The following is a 21,210-nucleotide window of genomic DNA, read 5'->3' on the forward strand; positions in this document are numbered from 1 at the left end:
TGCACAAGAAGTGAGAAAGGGGAATAGGCCAAATAACACTTTCAGAACAAGCTCATTTGTTGTTGCTGCAAAAAATATTTTAGAAAAAATTAAAACTTCCTGCACGGCTAACCATGTTGAGAACCACATGAGGACGGTGAAAGCTAATTAGGGAATCATATCGAAAGTTCGTGGTAACTCTGGATTTGGGTGGAATGACACTGTGAAGATGGTAACATCCCCTAATGCTTACAATAATTATATTCAGGTATCATTCTAACTTAATTTTTTGGGTGCTTTGATTTCTAAATGAAATTAAAAGATTGATGTACTTCTGATCATCTGCATGGGAATATATGGTAAATGATTTTCTTGGTTTTGCTAACCTTTTGTATGAGGGCACTGAATGTTACATACAACAGTCATGTTTCAACTCAAGTATGTTTCAAGTATTTCTCTGATATTTTTCTCCTTTTGTATATAGGAAAATCCTTCTCATGAGAAATATCTCAACCTAAAAATTGACATGTATGAAGAAATAGCAATCGTGGCTGGTAAAGACATGGCTCATGGAGACTTTTTTAAGAGTTTTGCTGATATTGAACTTAGCAATGAGAATGGACAAAGGCAGCCTACAAGTATGATAGAAAATGGGACATCAAAATCAGATAGTGTCACTTCTTCAGAGCCAAGACAACATCGTAAGAGGACTCGAGGTGAAGATGACACTTGTGACTTGCAACAAATATCTAATCAACTAGGAGAAGTGGTTAGTGCTCTGAAAAAATTCTCAAACAACCAACTTGATGTGGATAAACTTTATGAAGAGATAATGAAGATGGATGATTTTGAAGAAGCAGTTCGTGATGCCGCATTTGACCACTTAGTTGAGCGGGAGATGCTTGCCAAAACTTTTTTGACAAAGAGCAAACCTCTTCGAAGAGTTTGGATCCAAAACTTCATAAATTCCCTTAATTGTTAAAATTAGAATGAGTATGTTTTATTGTTTGTCTACAACTACTTACTATAATATCTACTACTATGAGTACGTAGAAAGTAAAGTATTCTGTAATGTCTTGGTATTTGAGTTGTTGCTGCTACTTTGTACTAGTCTACAACATTTTATCTTACTTATATGATTTTATTATGCTAATTTTTACCCTTTTGTTTCTAAATTGCATTTAATGTTTACAAAAATAAATTCAAAGTTATCCCTTCAAAAAATAAATAAATAAATAAATAAAAGAAAAAAAAAATTCAAAGTTAGCTTAGAAAAAGTTCAAGGATTATTATTATTAGTAGTAGTACGGTATGAGAAAGAATTGATAAGATCTTCCTTATAAATAATATCGGAAAGACAAAGAATTAAAAATTAAAACAAATAAAAAATAAAAAAAATAAAAAAATAAAAAGATGTTGATTTTCTATTGAACCAAACGACGGAAAATACTTAAAAAGGAAAATCAGTTTACATGTAACCAAATAAGGAAAAATGTATAGGAAATTACATTTTCTAATGGAAAAGATTTTTCATTGAAACACCTTTTACACCCAACCAAACAAGGCATAGTGGGCCATATGTTGGGCCGAGTAGGGAATAGTTGTCCAGTATTTTCTTGTCTGGAAGAGCTTCGAACTCAATTTATATGCACAAAAGGAGTATTTTAGAAGTATTTCAAGTGTTATTGTGTGCCAATCATGTTAGAAAATTTCCTTAACTTATTATCTTAGCAATGTCTTATTAATTTACACCTTATGGAACATTGAAGGCACAATTAATATAAATTGTTAACTACTTATAATTAGCAATGTCTTGTACTCTTGTTAATTATCCTAGCAAGTATAAGCTCGTGAACATTATTTTTATTTTTATTTTTTTTTAAGCTCGTGAACAACAATATAATTGCTTCATGTAATAAATTGGAAAGGTGTATAACATAAAATTTCAGATTGGTATAAAATCAAGGGTAATGTTATATGTAGCCTATAGGCATTAAATATACTCTTATTAATTGTATAAAATTAGGAATTTATGATAAAAACACGTATAAATAAGTGTAATTAGTGTTGATATTTGTATGATTTTCTAACTTTGCATGACTTTTTAGTGTGTATTTAATGTTTATATGTAGCCCTATAAGGGCTATGTATAACATTTTTCTAAAATAAAAAATCCTTAATTAATCCAATTTTTTTGAATAGCAATATGCTTATTACATTTAATATTAGTTGACACATTTACTTAGGCACATTTGTCAATGCTTAATTTTAAATAATATTATTTTCAATTATGTGTAACAAAATATTATTAAATTTTGATATTTGGAAAATAGAGGTTGAGATTTGAGACTAAGGCTGCCTGCTCGTAGACTCGGTTCAGTTTAAGCTCAATATAGGCTTAACTTGAACTCGGGTTTGGTTGGAAATCTTATTGTGCCAATTCTCAGCTCGAAAGCTCTTGAACAAGCTCGATTTTTTTGTATAATATTAATTTTTTGTAATAAATTAATTATCAACATAAACTTTGTTTCATATTTAGGACTTAGGACCTAAAATTAATCATCAAAACTCTAGTTTACGCTCTCGCTCAGTGTTGGAGATTCCGTTCATGGTATTGTTGTTGTTTATGTAGGAGAAGAATTAAAGAGAAAGGAAATAGTCCCAATTCGAAAGATAAGAGGTAGGGATAAAATATACTCCATCTGCATTTTTTAAGTGCTACACTTTGATTAGTTCATAATTTTAGGCCTACCTAGACCTACCTGCGAACCCAGATCCAAGAAACCAAGACCCTCGCACCAAGACCTAGACTAGACTCACTAACCCACCACCCTTCACCCACAAACCCAAAACCCATACCCACGAAAACGAGACCCTTTCTTCAGATCTAAAACTGAGTGTCTTTCTTTTTCAATTCATGAGAAGTGGTTAAAGGAGGAGAGAGTAAGTTAATGGGGAAGAGGATGAAGGTGGTGAAATTAGATTATGGAGGAAAGATAAAGATAATGGGGAAGAGGAAGAAGATGATGAAGGAAGAGAGAGAAAGATAGTGGGTAAGATGAATATAGAGAAATCGATGATTTTTGAAAGGCAAAATAAGTTTAATTAGATTAGAATAGTTTTTAATTAATTATGTTTTAAAAATATAATTGATGTTATAAAGTATTCCAGTAAGTAAGGGTATTTTTGTAATTTCATTTAAAAAAATTTACTAAAAAAGGGAATGATTTGAAAATGTTGCACATAATAGTTAGCAGCCTTTTTTTTTGTAAATGTTACAAATAATAGTTAACGGAGGTAGTAGTTTCTTTTTGACAATATAGAATGTGTAACATTTAAAGAAACACAACCGCATTTGACAAGTATAATGGCTAAAAGAACACATAGGGAGTAAGAGGTATTCAAAGCAAAATTTGATGGTCTTTAAACCTAGGGCTATGGACACCATTTGGGCTTGTTGATTTTGGGCCTGACAAGCTTTGATTCAGCCTAAGAGCCCTGAGCCGAGGTGAGCTTGCCTTAAGAAGTCATCGAGCTCGAGACGAGCCTACCTAAGCTTGGTCTTGCTCGGCTAGTTATTAACACCCCTACCTGAGACAAATCAATAAAGACCATATTCAACTATGATTTTAACACTTAAAGATTAAGTTAAAAAATTTGCAACAAGTTTCAACAAACGAACATAGGAATAGAAAATTAGAAAGTAAAACACCATACTACTATTACAGTACTATTTTTCACAAAAAAAATCATTCTTGACTAGTGCAGGAAGTCCGTAGTACAAGATTTAAAAAACAACATACTAGTCAAGTAAGATGGGGCATTAATTTAAATTAGGAAATTTTTTTTAAAAAAAAACCACTTTTTAAATCTTATTTTTTGCATATAACAACTTTTAAAAAAAATGTTGTAAAAAACTATCAATTTTAAAAAATTTTGTTACAACTTACCACCAATTCAATGTAAAATAATTGATAAATTTGGCTAAAAAAGGTGTAATTTGCAACCAAAATTTTAAAATCTGGGGATTTTTTTAAAAAGGTGATTATATGCAAAAAACAAGATTTAAAAGGTGGTTTTTTGTAAATTTCCTTTGAATTATTTGAGTAACCTCACCCAAAAAAATAAAAAAATAAAAAATATATAATACATGTCCGTTTCTATTTAGATTACACGTTCAATTTAGCAACACACTTTAAACAAAGGAGAGAGAATGTTAAAGTAAGTGAATAGACTATGTATTTTAACTTATTTAATCAAGTTTGTAGTGGGGTCAATTAAAAATATACTTCCTAAAAAGAAATATGTGTTGATTACAAAGGAACTAAAAGAGAGAAAAAAAAATAAAAAATAAAAAAATTTGTGTCAACTAAAATAAATGGAGGTTTTCTTTAAAAAAAAAAAAAAAAAAAAAAAAAAAAAAAAAAAAAAAAAAAAAAAAAAAAACGGAGGTAGTAGTAGACCAAGCTCATACGTCGTATAAAGGTATTTAATTTGTTTTAAGGACCAAGATGAATCCAAGTCATCAAGTGAGCAAGTGGTGATACCTGTCATATAAGCCCGTTATATAAGCTATCCATTTGGATTAGAGGTACGAAATTAAGCTTAATAAAAAAGTTATTGTACAAAGTACTATATATGTGGAGTATTAACATTTTTTGCCAACTAAAGTTCGAGTTATTATTAATTTATTTAACTATTATCTTAGTCTTTGTGTGTACGCATCCTCCAACAACGAGGTTTATAAAGAAGTAACTGAACATGTTTGTGTGTGAAAAAAAGATTATCTAAGCGACGTGTTGTTTGTGGAAACCGATCTCAGGGCTGGCCCCGGTTAATCAGCCTGATTAACAACTTGTTAATCAGGTAGCAATATTGTAAATTGAGAGCTTTGGTATTTGTGTTATATTAATTTATTATTGCATTGTACGTTTTGCTAAAGTAGAACAGGTTACTTTCATCTTCTTCCTACCCATATATCCACCATTAAAGCACCATTGAAGCTTCCTCTTTCACCTCCACCAAATCTACCATTAAAGCACCATTGAAGCTTCCTCTTTCACCTCCACCAACAACAAACACCAACACCATCTCCTTCCTCTTTCGCCTCCACCGACAACAACCAGCAACACCATCTTCTTCCTCTTTCGTCTGAATCATCTCCACCGACGTCAACCACCATGTCGCGCGACAAATATAAGCGGCTTCGCCGCCAAATCAAATGAAAAACCCTATAAATTCCTCCATTGAATCTATCAGCAATTAAGCATCCTTAACAATCTCAAATTCCTCCATTGAAGTTCATTCTAGTTATCAGATGCAATTCTATGTTTTATTTTACTTTAATACCCCCAACTTGCCCTGGAAAAGACAAATTTACCCCCTGATAAACATTACAAGTTCATCAGCCTGATAAACTTGTATTTCCTCCTGATCTCATTGGTTGAAAATAACTGATTTTACACATATAACATAAAATTACATCTAAGAAATTGTTAGTAACTAATCGATCTCTTTGATTTTAACAAAAAATAATAAGAGAAGTGGCCAGGTGGTTGATGTGGCCCGGGTTGTCTATATAATACGAATAATTTCTAAGGGACCGATTGTATGCTACAAGCGGCAATCGATTTCTTTGTTATGGAGTATTTTAGAGCAATTTCAATGATAAGCTAATTTGACAATTAGTTTGCCATGCCACATAATCTTTTAAACTAATTATCATTTTAGCTACTTTTTGCTCTAATGGCTAGCTATTAGTTTAGTTGTATTCATTGGATAGAAAATACATGGAAAGACCTTAATTGATACAATGAATATTTTATTTTGGCAAGTTTAATTCCCAAGCAAATTAGCTTGGCAAAATTAATTTGCTTGGCCAAGCTAATTAACTTTTCTAGCTCCAATGGTCAAGTTAGTAGTTAGGGAATTATTGAAATTGCAAGCAAATCCATAGCTACAACCATTGGAGTTGCTCTAATATTTGGATTTTCGAATTTTAAATATGACTTTAAACCCTGAAATTAAATTTGGAATTCATGAGAAGTTGATTTGTGCAACAGTGTTGACTTATGCCTATGTAACTTTTTAAATTGAGATAATTCTCATGTATAATATTTAGATAATTATACCCTTGAAAATTTTTATTTACATATTTTCTCTTATTATTGATAATAGTCTATTTTTGAAAATCCTTTACAATATTTTACTAATTTATTCTCTCCAAATGGACCCCCAAGTACCATACTTATAATATTTCATATTCTCTCTTTTCCGAACTATCATAATTTATTCTTCAACAAACCCTACTTATTTTATACTTTATTAATTTATACAATTTCTCCAAAAAGTTCGCACATAGTGATATAGAGCAAGTAATAAAATATGATATGAGCAACTCTCATGAATAATGACCCAATTTATGTTGTTGTGACCGATTCGTTTCTACATGTAACCCATTGAGATCGTTTACAACCTGTAACTCGTCGAGACTAACCCATTTACAACTTGTAACCCGTTATGAAGTTGTTTGCAACTCGTTATCCAATATGTTTATGATTCGATTTGTTTCAACTCACTGCTCGATAAACCCAACTTATATAACGTTTAGTTCAATTATTACCAGACTTGTTCCCAACCATTATTTGATTAACCCGACTCAATAATGATCCGACTTGACTTTAACCCGATATGATTTGAACTAAAACCTGCAACAAACTTGGTAAACCTGTTTTCAAACCGACCTAGTTCAATCCAAAACGTTTATGACCTGAACAGATAATGACCCGACCCGATTTCACTCGAACTGTTTTGAATTGAAACCCGTTTTCAAACAGACCCAATTCAACCCAAACTGATTATGACTCAAACCGATTACAACTTAACCGGATTAGCACCCAAATTGTTTTGAAACGAAATTCGATTTAAATGGCTAAACCCGTTTCATTCCAAGTCGATTCAACCCAAACTACTTATGACCTGAATCGATTATAATCCGACCCGATTAAGACCTGTCCCGAATAGAAACTGCAATAAAAAAAAACCAAACTGAACTGACCCGATAATTTTGAAACAAACCCACTAATCATTTCAAAGTGCGATATATAACAACCTGTGATAATCCAAAACCAAACCCTTTATTACCCGAATTGACATACATCTATTTTGATACAAAATCATCATTGAAATTGCTAGCATTTTATAGAACATGTTTAAGACAATTTAATTATATCAAAGCACAATTTTTTTATTTTATTTTATTTTTTTATCAATATTGAGTATTAAATCAGGTTAATAGATATAAATAATCAAATATAGATCATTTTTATCATAAAATCATGACTGTAATTATTTCACCGCTAGACACGACTATATTCATTAATTACTTTTTTTCTCCTGAAATCGGGAGAAAAACTCTAACCACTTGGACTATCCCTCACTCTCTATATTCATTAATTAGTAGGTTGTCCATAGATCATTGTTCCAAATTCTAAGTCATAGAAGACGGGACATTAATTTAAAGTACGTATTGACTGCAGGGAAACGATCTCAAGTCGAATTCTACGGCAAGCTAGGGAACGTCAGGAGGAAAAAAAAAAAAAAAAAAAAAAAAAAAAAAAAAATCAAAGTTAGTAGGCCAAGCTCATAGTCCGTACTTGGAATATCTTAGTCAGTCTAGGACCAAAAAGATACAAGAATTAAATAATAGTTGGTGGCACTCCATTGTAGAATATTTAATATTAAAACATCTCAAAATTTCGAATTAATCAATTCTAACCATCTTAATTATTAAGTTAATTTTATTATGGCTAACCATTTCCATCATTCAACGAATTTAATATAGTCACCCTTTTACGAAAAAAAAAACGTAACAATAATTGTGGCCTTATATAAAACACCTACCTTTCAACCTTCACTTCACACAAACTCTATCATTCAACTTTTAAGTAGATCAAAGTTTCTTTTTCTTCTATACTTTCTCTTTCATTTAATTATTGAAAAACTTGACTACGTACTTGAATTATTGAAGCAATGGCATCAGTTCAAGAAATCCGTAATGCCCAAAGAGCCGATGGTCCAGCAACCATCCTAGCAATTGGAACCGCCAATCCTCCGAATGAAATGTACCAGGCAGAGTACCCTGACTTCTACTTCCGTGTTACCGAGAGTGAGCATATGATTGATCTCAAGAAAAAGTTTAAGCGCATGTGTACGTCTTCTATACTATCATATGTGTTGTACTGTTAATTCCTATTTATCTTTCTTTTTAGCTAAATATATATGGAGTCATGTTATATCGATCATTTGACCTAGCAACTGTGTCAAGTCGTGTCAAATTAACATTTACACAAAATAATTTTGAGAATCTTCACATTTTCTCCATCAATGGTCTAAAAATAACTCAAATACCAAAAAAAAAAAAAAAAAAAAAAAAAAAAAAAAAAAAAAAAAAAATCATGCACCTTTATTAATCAAACATATTTTATTATTTTTGGTTCATTAATCCAAGAAACGCAATTAGTTTAATCAAAGGGATTGTATATATGCAATGATCATGGTTATGATTATGAAATGCTGGAATGATGTTTTTATATGTATACAGGCGAAAGGTCAATGATCAAGAAGCGGTACATGCACATAACTGAAGAATTATTGAAAGAGAACCCACACATGTGTGATTACAATGCCTCATCCTTAAACACCCGCCAAGACATTCTCGCAACCGAGGTGCCTAAACTCGGTAAAGAGGCGGCAATCAAGGCCATCAAAGAATGGGGACAACCGCGGTCCAAGATCACCCATGTCATTTTCTGCACTACCTCTGGTGTTGACATGCCCGGGGCTGATTACCAGCTTACAAAACTCCTCGGCCTCCGACCCTCGGTCAAGCGGTTCATGCTGTACCAGCAGGGTTGCTATGCTGGTGGTACAGTCCTCCGCCTTGCCAAGGACATTGCGGAGAACAACCGTGGAGCTCGTGTGTTGGTGGTTTGTGCTGAGATTACTGTCATTTGTTTCCGAGGTCCTACTGAAACTCACTTGGACTCCATGATAGGCCAAGCTCTCTTTGGGGATGGAGCCGGTGCTGTTATTGTGGGTGCTGATCTTGATGAGTCCATTGAGCGGCCCATCTTTCAGCTTGTTTGGGCTGCTCAGACTATACTCCCTGACTCTGAAGGAGCCATCGACGGACACTTGCGTGAAGTAGGGTTAGCCTTCCATCTACTCAAGGATGTCCCTGGTTTGATCTCTAAGAACATCGAGAAAGCCCTTGTTGAGGCATTCAAACCAATAGGGATCGACGACTGGAACTCGATCTTTTGGGTGGCACACCCTGGTGGTCCTGCAATACTAGACCAAGTTGAATCCACACTCGAACTCAAGCAAGATAAACTCAGGGATACTAGGCATGTGCTAAGCGAGTTTGGAAACATGTCTAGTGCTTGTGTGTTGTTTATATTGGATGAGATGAGGAATAGGTCATTGAAAGAAGGTAAGACTACCACCGGAGAAGGGCTAGATTGGGGTGTCTTGTTCGGGTTCGGGCCTGGTCTTACGGTCGAAACAGTCATGCTTCATAGTGTTCCTATAACTAATTAAGCAATAGGGTACGCTACATGTTTACACTTATCCTTCAATTTTTTTTAGCATTGAATAAAAGCTACATATGCAGATTTGCTGTTTAGCCATGTATTGTTCTCTAAGATTTGTATATGTCGATATAATAAGATCAAATGAAATTTGTCATGTATTCATAGCGAAATATTTACTAATAAAATGTTATAATAATGTTATTTTGGAATGATCGTTTTAGTTGCAAAATGAATCTGAATGTAACATTTTGTACAAAAATCAAATAATTAAGTAATGGATCTAAATATATAGATAATTGATTTGTTCCAATTATAATGATTAATGAAGTATATTCATATACAAATTTACGTGTTGATCAATATAATTATATAACATGTTATCTAAGAAAGATGAGATCAGATCACATTCGATTATGATAAATCTATTTCTAATTCCTTTTGTTTGGAATTTATAATGAAGTATATTTGCCCAGACTTCAAGGCCCAAATCTATTTTGCCATAACTCTAGCAATATACAAATTTTTCTCTAGACTCTAGTCTAGGCAGCTTCCCCTATACACCCCAACTAACTACGTCGTTTTATCCCTTTTCCCCCGCCAATTTTTTTTTCTTTGTTTTTTTGTTTTCTTCTTTACTTTCCATTCAAGCAAGTATATAATGTTCTTTCCAGACCAAATTTCCTTCTTTTTCTCTCTCCTCATTTCACCAATTTTAATTTCTCTCTCCTCTTTTAACTGATTTCACTTTCTCTCTCCCATATTTTTTGATTTTTTTTTTCAAATTTTTCTCTTCTTCCATGGAGATTTCTATCTCAATTGCATTTGATCATGATTGTGACTCTATTTTTCCTCCTTGCTTTACTCGACTCGTTTAACAATCAATGTGAGTAATTTGTCATTCAATCAATGTGAGTAATTATGATTATAATGCTTTGATTTCATAGTTTTTGTTGTATTGATTATAATTTTGATAATGCTCTGGTTTTAGTATTGTTATTGTTGTTATTAGTTGATTCATATATAGTTTTGGTTGTATTATTCTTCTAATTTGATTCTTATTTGTGTTATTGTTTTTATTTTGTAATTTTGATTGTAATCTTATTATTTGATTGTTGCCTTTCCATTTTTGTGTGTCTTATATGAACATATATAGTTGTTATAATAATATTGTTAACCGATTATTTTTATCAACTTGTTGTGTCGCATAAAAATAATCTTAGTTAAAAAAATGATCACTTGTATAATAGTAAATGTTCATTTATGTTTAATGTATGTTTTTTATAGTAAACTATAGGTTTATTTTAGTTATATTTGAATATATATGTTGTACATGTGAATTTAAATGATTTTCATTCTTTTAAAGATGCTCATATCTATTTTAACTAGTGGAACGTATTTTAATATTTGTTCCCTAAAAAAAAAAATCTTAACATTTTTTATTCTGTTTTGTTGTAATAATGTTCAATTATGCAATTATAAATGTTCATTTATATATATATTTGTGTTTATGGAATTATAAGTTGTACATGTGACTTTTAATGATTATCAATGTTTTGTAATTTCATAAATAATATTCAGTTATGTAACTATATAGATGATCATTTATATTTTTACATATAGTAATTTAACTGTAAGTGATCAAATGCATTATTGTAATTGACCAAAAATGCTACTATATTTGTTCATCTGTTACATGTTTATTTATTGCAGTGGAAAAGAGGATGCTATTATTTTTCAAGAACCAAATCAGTTTGATTTTTGGGGGAAACAATTCCCTTCCAAAGATGATGCTTATGAAATGTATAATGAGTATACTTTTATGAAAGGTTTTGGAATTAGAGTTTGGAGGAGTAAGAGGCGAAGGGATGACTCATATTCTATGAAAGGATTTATTTGTTTTGATGAGGATTATAAAGATAATAAATGTAGAAATATTAGGTCCTATGAGAGACTTGATACAAGAATTGAATGTTTAGCTTTTGTACAGTTTTCTATTGATCATTCAGGTGTGATTATGAATATGTATATTCTAATATAGTTAGTGAATGATGGTTCAAAGTCAACAATTGTAAATGCTCAACCACAAATACAAGTTCTTATGAATATTTAGTTTTTTATTTATGAACATGTTGTTTCCCTAATATGAACATTATATAAGTCGTCAAAAAATATGAACATATATATATATATATATATATATATATATATATATATATATATATATATGTTGTCTCCCTAATATGAACATTATATAAGTCGTCAAATAGAAATTGTATGTCACCAAAAATTAAAATATTGAATATATAAATATACAACACAATTCCACACATGCATATTATTATACACAATGAATTCTCGATCCAAAATCGAAAAATTCAAGCTCGTGTTATTGGTCCGTGTAGTGCGAATCCATGCCTTCTTGATTTCCTTATTTTTGTCGTCTTCCTTTTTTTTCATTGCTATTGTGTGGTATAGCTCACTATATTCATGATTCTTTGTTAAACTAATAGACAAAAATAAATGAAATTTTCGTTAGATTTGAGCAAGAATAAGGGCCTGTTCTCTTACGTTGAAATTCAGTTCAGTTCAGTTCAGTTCAGTTCAGCTGAGTTCAGTTCAGTTCAGTTCAGCTGAGTTCAGTTCAGTTCAGTTCAGTTCAGCTCAATTCAGTTTAGTTCAGTTCAGTTCAGCTCCTAATTTCCTTCTCTTATAAAATATTCATTTCAGTTCAGTTCAGTTCAGTTCAGTTCAGTTCAGCTGAGTTCAGTTCAGTTCAGCTAAGTTCAGTCAATGAGAACAGGCCCTAAGTGTTGAAATGAACCAATTTTCATATGAATATGAATAGTATAACAATTGAAATGATCAATACGGAAATGAACATATATTAATATATAAATGAACATATATTAGTGTATAAATGATCATCCATTAATATGGAAATGAACAACTATTAATAAATAATGAACATTTTTGCATAATTCAATATGAAAATGAACATCTATTAATATATAAATGAACATGCATTGGTTTAAAAATGCCTATGAAAGATATCAATCAATGAACATGAAATATATACGTGAATAACTCTTGAAGCTATCAATATGTGATTTACCATACATCCATATGAAAAAGACATATATTAAAACTCAAAATTGAACCGAGCATGAAATATTTGAAGAGGATGACCAAAATATAAATATTTATCAATATTCTAATAATCGTATACTAATATATGTGAAAAATCATATACTTTTATGTGATTGAACATACATCTGTCAAAATACAAATGAACACTCATCAAAATAATTTTCCACTCCAAACTATGAAAAAGAATGAATATTAATACAATGACTATGTAGTAATATGTAAATGAATAATTATATTAATCATTTATTAACATGTGAATGACTGTATACTAATATATAAATGAAAATTTATCAAAATGAAAATGAACATTCATTAAAAAAACAAAAAAAAAAAAACCACTACGAACTAATTTAATTAGTGCTTACTTTTCTCCAGATTCTTTGATGTTCTTCTCTGAAACTGTTTCATTTGTACTGCAAAAAAAAAAAAAAAAAAAAAGAAAAAAAGACTTCATACCCAAAAATCAAAATGTATTTGTTCAACTTACTAATATTTAAATGAAAATTAGTAAAAATTATTAAAAAGCAATAGTTAATACTCTTTTTTCCATGTTTTACACTTGATGTTATTCCTGTAATACAATTGCAATAAAAATTTATTAAAACTAGGGTTTATACTCTTTTTCGAACTAAATATGAACAAAATCACTTGCTCCTTTGAATTTCGACCTTGATTTGGTAGTAATTGAACAATTTTTTTGATAATTTGTCACAAATTCGTAGAAATATTCGGATTTAAAAATGCGAAAAATGGGTGTAGAGAGAGAAAATGCAAAAAATGGGTAAGGAGAGAGAAAGTGAAATGAAAATGAAGGTTTGATTTTTTTTTTTTTTTTTTTTTTTTTTTTTTTTTTTTTTTGTATTGGGACAGTGCGTTTATGTAATGAAAGTGAGTATTTGAGGAAAGGGGTGTAGGGTAAGATGCCTAGACTAGAGTCTAGCCATAAATAATTACTAGCAGTAAGCACAAGGGTTTTTAACACAGAAATGTAAAAATATACCCAAAGGATTTTGTAAGATATGAGCCAAGAAGCCCATAATTAGCCACATTCATGACCCAGCCCACTAATATACTTTCATTTGCGTTCAATAACTAATACCCACACCCTACTACCCTAGCGAAAACAAATATGCATACTCCCACCCTCATGTGTAGAGGTAGTCATCTAAATTCGAACCAAAGCTCAAAGTAATAATATCGCGTTGATCACATTAATGTACATAGAATAGTACATATATGTTTTGATTGATTATAGAATTTACTCAACCAATTTAAAGCTAAATGTCACACGCATGGTACAAACTCTCAGATGTTGTTCACATTATTTATTGCGGACCACTAATATTAGAGATAATATGGTCGTTTTATAAATTAAAAAAAGATCACTATATTAAAACAAAGGTTATTATGGTAAAATAAAAGTCATTGCATTATTATAAAGGTCATAAGAGACTAACTTTTTTTCATGAAATTATCAATATACTAATAATAAAGGTAAGTATGTTAAAATTAGGGTCATTATATTTAACATAACGTCGTATTTTAAATTCACAATAATATTAAATGTTACAGAAATTTTAATAAAGGTTATTATGTTAAAATTAAGGTTACTATGTTAAAATTAGGGTTAGTATGTTCAAATACAGTTAGTTACATGCGTATAGATCTTAGGGTCGCGTCCACAATAATATTATTATAAGCCAGGTCCACACAAGATTTTCCCCACGCATGGTGCTTCAATTAGTTCCACCGAATTAGACTTGTTATTGATTATTAATGCTTCTTAAATTTGGATTTTTATTAGGATTTTTTTTTTTACTTTTACCAACTGAAAAAAAAAATTATTTTTACCACCAAAACTTCTAAAACTTTTATTTTACCTTAAAGAAAGATTAAAAATTGTTTTTTTACGACCTATCGTAAAAAACACTGGTAAACCTAACAAAATTTTTTAAATGCTTCCATTTTCGTGCCAAACACATAGGGTCTGTTCTGATAAACTGAGCTAAACTGAACTGATTTGAGTTGAACTGAATTGTTTATGAAAAAAGAAAATTAGAAACTGAACTTAACTGAAATTAAGCTGAAGAGAACAGGTCCATAGTCTTTAGGGGTTTTGGGGGGCATTTTGGCTCTTTAAGTCCAATTTGAGTTAGAATTGACAAAAAATAATCGTAAATAACTCATTTTTCTTACTCAAAATTACCTCGATTTGCGTGAAACACGTTAAATGAGGCATTTTTGATAATTTTTTTTCAATTCTAGCCTCAAATTGGTTTCAAAGCCCCAAAATGCCCCCCTAAGCCCGTGAAAAACATGTTTTGCATATGAAAAATGTAGAAATTTTTTTCAAACCGTTAGATTGAATGGTTTTCTTGACGGTAAGTAGTAAAAAATAATTTTTAGAATTTTTTTTGGTAGTAAAATAAAAGTTTTAGATGTTTTGATGATAAAAAATAGTTTTTTGATGTTTTGGTGGTAAAAGTCAAAAAATTCCTTTTAATATAAACAAATTAAAAATTAAAGAGGCTTAAATATACCATATTCTAGACGAAATGTGCGGATAACTTCGATTATTACTTAATTAATTACGTTATGACGTACGATTGCTAGATAATCCAGATCATGTCGCTATAAGCTACAACGTTTTCTTGCAAGATAAAAAAACTTGTATAACAATTGACGTATAAATTAAAAATTTGTGCACGAGTAATGTTATTATAACTGATAACCTGTTGTTTTGACTTTTGTTAATTGTTAATGGAATAACTGATAGAGATAATTTGACAACTACTTATTTTGCAAGTAGTCAGAAGCTAATCGAATTTGTTGTAAAATAAGATGTATTTTCAAGGTTATCAAGAAGAAATAATCAATAAGATCGAAAAGTTGATCTTACAATCAATGGAACAAATATTGTGTGTCGTGATGCAAATCACTGACTTGAAAACGAAATTCCGGCGCAACCGTGGTGCTCAATTGTATTCGCCGGCACATTTCCTAAGGTTAACACGCCACTCTCATACAAAGACACTTTTGGATGAGAGGTTGGAGTTAAGTAACTGATGCCCAACCCAATATAGAGTATGTGTTTGATATGTATTTCTTGTGTATATGATAAAAAAAATAACCTCCAATTTATAAAGAAGATTGAAGAAGATGGAAGATCAAGGAGGAATCTCTTTAATCAATAAGAAAAAAATCTCAGAATAATCATGGTGATTAAAACATCATAATCAACCTCTTAAATGGGGGATTACAAGAAATTAACCAAGAAAAGGAATCCAAGGGAACCGTTGGAGTCCAACGGACAAACTCACGCCCGATTGGCGGACACTCCCTTTTTCCAGATGTCTTCTCGCGCCCGGTCGGGCGGAGTTCGCCCGATCAGGCGGCGGAACTCCAGAATTTTACGACTCTTCTCGCGCCCGATCGGTTGATGCCTGCCCGATCGGGCGCCCATATCCGACCCTTTGAATTTCCTTTCTTTATTTCCAACAATCCCCCGCTAAAGGAAGGAAAGAAAAGCCATTAACGAAAGATAAGGATAAGCAACATATTGGGCATAAGAGGAGATCAATACATAACACTTAGATATTACATAAGTAATTTGAAATCAGGGCCGTTTCTGAGATTTTGGTGGCCTGGGGCAAAAACATGAATCGAGGCCCTAATTCACATATATTGATATAAAATTTTAAAAAATTGGGTATGCAAAATAATAATACATATTTTATTATGATTCATAATCTTTAAAAACATCAAATTTCACAAAACATTGAAATCACATTCCCGTAACTCTCGTTGAAGTAATTAAACTAGCCGAACCATTCAAACCAAGTATCCCACCAAGCAACTAGATTTTTTTTTCCCCAAATTTTGTAATTTTTGAATGAAAGTAGTTATACAGGTTAAGAAAAATTTAATACAAAGAAGAGATCTTGACGAATCAAGTCGAGTATGCACCGTTCAAAAAAAAAAAAAAAAAATAGGGTATGCAAAGAGAATTATATATAATTAGATAAATTCCCGTTGCAAATTGAAGAGTAAAAGGACCATTTATTATAGTTTTCATCTTCAATTGAATCGCGAAAGTGAAGGAAATTAACTGACTAAAAAATTAGGGAAGAAGGACGTTGACAAAAAATGCCATTTGATATTCTGGAATTCTACAGTACTATTATAGTGTTGTACACTTGTACATTACACACTTCTTGCTTTCTTTCTTTCTTTTTTTTTTTATATGAACATGTACGTACGTAGTACTTCCTCCGTTTTCTTTTACTTGCAACACACTTTTTAGGCACGTAGTTTTAGGAGATGATTAGTGAGGATAAACGAGCGATTTTATCAATATAATTTTTACACGAAGATTAAAATAGGGTTAAGTATCATTTGTAAAAATTATAATGAATAATTTATTTGTTTACATTACATAAACCCGACCTTAAAACACGTGCCACAAGGCTGTGTTGCAAGTAAAAAGAAACGGAGGAAGTATTACATAGTACGAAGTTCCCACAAAAAAAATGTACGAAGTATATATTTTGGGGCCTTGTATTGTATTGAAGTTGGGCTTTTTAACAAGGGGCCCAGGGCAGCCGCCCCAGTTGCCCTGCCCTTGCTACAGCCCTGTTTGAAATCTAGTGATTAGTGAAATGAGGCAATGAACTACAAGTCTAAGGGTGGACAAACCTTAAAATCCTTAAGACTCTTGATCATGGAGTGGACGAACCTTGAAACTCCAAGATTTAGTGCAAGACCCCCACAACATATACATCACTCCATAAATTTACTTGAAGTCCGCAAAAAGATATGCTCTTTTACAGCCAAGCATATTCACCTTAGGTCTAGTGGAAGCTCTAGGAAATCCGCCCAAGTTTTCCATAGAAGATGGCTATTCTTCTCAACCACATAAGTGAATCACAAGCACTTCTCAAAAGCACTTAGTCAATGGGGTTAAAACATGTTCCTAAGAACTTTAACAAATGCTACATTGTAGCCATTAATTAACCCCCAAAAGACCATGGATTCATTAAGAGTTTAATGCTCAACCTCAAAACAATCATAAACAACGGTGATTCCAAAGTTTTAGTGTGTCCACTCAATCATTTGGATTCATTAAGAGTCAAAGGACTCAACCTCAAACGGTGGATCAATCAGGTGCGTCTCAAATAGCACTAACCTAAATGGTTTATTGATCCATTAAGAACTCAAAAGAGCTCAATCTCAATCAAGCATGACAACACATGCCATAGGGATAGAAAGTAATGTTTTTAATCTTTCCACATGGGCTTAAGGCCTATCCCCCTCGAGATTTCCACAAGTTATCAAGGATTGTTACATGTTCAAAATTTCCTTACCATAGTACTAAATTATTTTTGCTAGAATACTTTTCCAATAAGGAAAACTAACATGTTACCAACATCAACTTAATTCACACAAATGGTTAGAAAACATGTCACATTCACCGTTTGATGAATAAAGTAACAATCCTCGAAGATAACATAACCGCATTAGTGAACTTTCTTCATCAACCATCAATCACTAACACTTGCCTTCTGGAAATTTTGAACAACTTTTCCTGAAAGGTAGTGTATTATTTCACAACCTTCGTACCTAAAATGATACGTAGTAAAAGATGAAGCAAGTTTAAACAACATTAGTCATTCACTATTAAATTTGTAAAATATTACACTTCAATTATTTTACAAATATATGCTATATTAAGATAAAATGCAATGTATGTCACTATCACATTGCTAACCGTATTAGCACACTCCACTCAAGACATACTTTAAGACCTCCTTAAAGTACACATAATTCATGCTAAAACATATTCCATTCAAATGATGACATGAATAACAAATATCATATCATCGCAAAAATCTTTCCAATCACAAATCATGTATGACACTTTAGAAAGAACCAAAAACTCATAATGATATTATTAAAATAATAAAACATATTGTCATATTCCAAATCGTGAAATTTGCTCAACAAAAATGAAAAGATAAAAAGTTCAAGAAAGTTGTTAACTACAAATCACATGTGATTCTCAACACCACCACATTACTCACATTGTAGACATAACACAACAAATATATTACTTTGAAGCAAGTAGTGAGATGCAAACTTAATCACAAGTATTAGATCCTTACAAGGTACTAACCAAACTCTTGTACCACTTCCTAGGTGATAAACTTAAGTCAACTCACACTTGAATTTTCATCTCACATTTCTTATCTACAACATGGAACTCTCCAATCACTCAAAGTCATCACTTAAAAGACTTAAAAGACTTAACAAACTTCAACCACTAGAAGGAAACTTATCATCAAGGACAAAGATCCAAAATAATTAAGTCATCTAAGTGAGACCTACATTGTTCCATTAAGACAAGAAAAACATAGTAACCTTTACTCACAAGTTTAGCCTTGAACACTTCCAACAACACTTAGTGAATTGATATTGAAAAACTTTAGATGAAATATTAGGAAACACACTCCATACAAAATATAGGAGAACTCTAAGCATGTTAGAAATAATCTAACTTATCCTCAATAGTTTCTTCCAAGGTAAACAATCACTCACATCATCAACTCATTAAGTTAAGGAAACACTCTTCAAATATTAAAGCAACAAATCAAGGCAAACAAATAATAGTCTTTAGCATAACTAGTAGTCACTTTCATGCTTTGCATCAAATAATAGATAGATCTAATATTAATGCCTCTTATTCCTCTTGTAGTCAACTTGTTCACTCAATAAACAACATAAATACATAGAAGGAAAAAAATAGCAATCAAGAGACATGGGAATTCCAATATGCATAGCCAAATCACTTATCATATGTATAAACATGGCATAAGCATAAATTGCTAAAAACGAATTCTTATAGTAAATGATGCGAAATACTGTGATACATCGAGATAATTGAATAATTCGGCCAACAATCACACACAATAATCCAATATTGTGATGCATGGAGATAATCCAATAATCCAACCTTCATATACAAAGTCATGGAACATACAATCAACTGCTTACAAAACAAGATATTACTCAAACCAAGACTTTGAGTCCAACACTAATTCATCATATTACTCTTTCCCCCACATTGGATGACAAAGGTTTTTCACTAAGTATTGAAATTAAACATGAAAACTCTACACATTTTACATGGGGCTCATAAGAACTAAATTCCTATATGAAAATTTTATAAACTCATAGAATCATAACCCCCACATGCCAAAGTTAAGTCTAAAATCAAAGCATAGTTGATAATGGAGGAAAAAAAAATATTTGAACATACCTCCATGGTGCCTCTAATAATTTACCTTAGCGATCAATGACGAACAACCCAATGACCACCACTTGTAGTGATTGTGCATCCACTATGAATTTTTGAGCTTCTTGAAGCACATTTGGATCCATGTTCTTTACTTGAAGCATATTGGCATCATGTGGAGATTTACTAGGTATAACATCAAAAGAAATAAAATTCTTAAGAATCACTTTCCACACATAAAAAAACCAATAATGATGCTTTAGACAAATGCCAATACTAAACCAAATCGAACTAAGTAAGAACAAAAATGAGCAAAACATGCAACAAGAATTAATAACTCTTGAAGACTCTTTCCTAAGGTGGACAATTAAAGAAGTAAAATAATCTAACAATTGAATTAGATAATAATTCAAAAATTATCACATTTCAAAAGTTCATCACAAGGTTAACACAACTTAGTTAACACACTAATATATAAAAATAGCCACCAAAAGAATTTCAAAAGCAAAATTAATAGAAGTAGTACAATCATATATATATTCTTCAACAAGAACTATAGATACATGCCACAATTAAGAGTCACTAAAACAATAACCATAATAATATTCTCCTATTGAGAAAAATACACTTATGACTCTTCACACAATGATCACATGATTCTAATTCAAAAACTTCTCATACTTAATAAATTGATAGAATTATTAACACAAGTTCTTGAAAATAAGTATGCAAAGTAAGCATTATGAGCATGAACAAAGTTCCAAAAGCATGACATATACACATCATTGTATATATTTGCTAAAAACAATAATCTTTGATAACATACTCAGCATATATAACACATGATTCATGGTAAAATTTATAAATCCTACAAATTAACAAGTCATAAAAATTAACCATGAATTATCTAACAACATAGGCATGTAAACATTAGGTGCTCAACATTTTGCTAAAAGAAAATAATCTAAAGCAATAGCCTAATATTTACTTTCACAATGAACAAAACAAGACATATGTTCAAAAAACCAACAGATTAGTAAATAAAACCAATTAACATATTTCTAAGTACTAAGTTCAAACCACAAAAATAGAACAAAGAAATAGAAATAATCATACCATGTAATATCACACATATAACATGGATTATACTTTAGCCTATAAACTAATAATCATGTAACAAATATTACATTATGGACAAAA

General features: G+C 31.2%; 1 protein-coding gene across 1 annotated transcript; it reads left to right on the forward strand.

Moving 5' to 3' along the window:
* The first annotated feature begins 8,007 nt into the window (after positions 1–8,007).
* On the forward strand, positions 8,008–9,579 carry LOC145564048 (chalcone synthase-like). Its single transcript, XM_081624404.1, has 2 exons — positions 8,008–8,188; positions 8,582–9,579. The coding sequence occupies exons 1-2, from the start codon at positions 8,011–8,013 to the stop codon at positions 9,577–9,579; spliced, it is 1,176 nt and encodes a 391-aa protein (XP_081480530.1). The 5' UTR covers positions 8,008–8,010.
* Positions 9,580–21,210: the final 11,631 nt, after the last annotated feature.

This window comes from Chenopodium album, chromosome 10, assembly GCF_948465745.1.
Source record: "Chenopodium album chromosome 10, dcCheAlbu1.1, whole genome shotgun sequence".
NCBI lineage: Eukaryota > Viridiplantae > Streptophyta > Magnoliopsida > Caryophyllales > Amaranthaceae > Chenopodium > Chenopodium album.

What these genes read in the sequence shown, in the direction of transcription:
- LOC145564048 (XM_081624404.1), top strand. Translation starts at nt 8,011, where the DNA reads ATGGCATCAGTTCAAGAAATCCGTAATGCCCAAAGAGCCGATGGTCCA. An exon ending in GAAAAAGTTTAAGCGCATGT is followed by an intron (nt 8,189 to 8,581) that starts GTACGTCTTCTA and finishes ATATGTATACAG; the next exon opens with GCGAAAGGTCAATGATCAAG.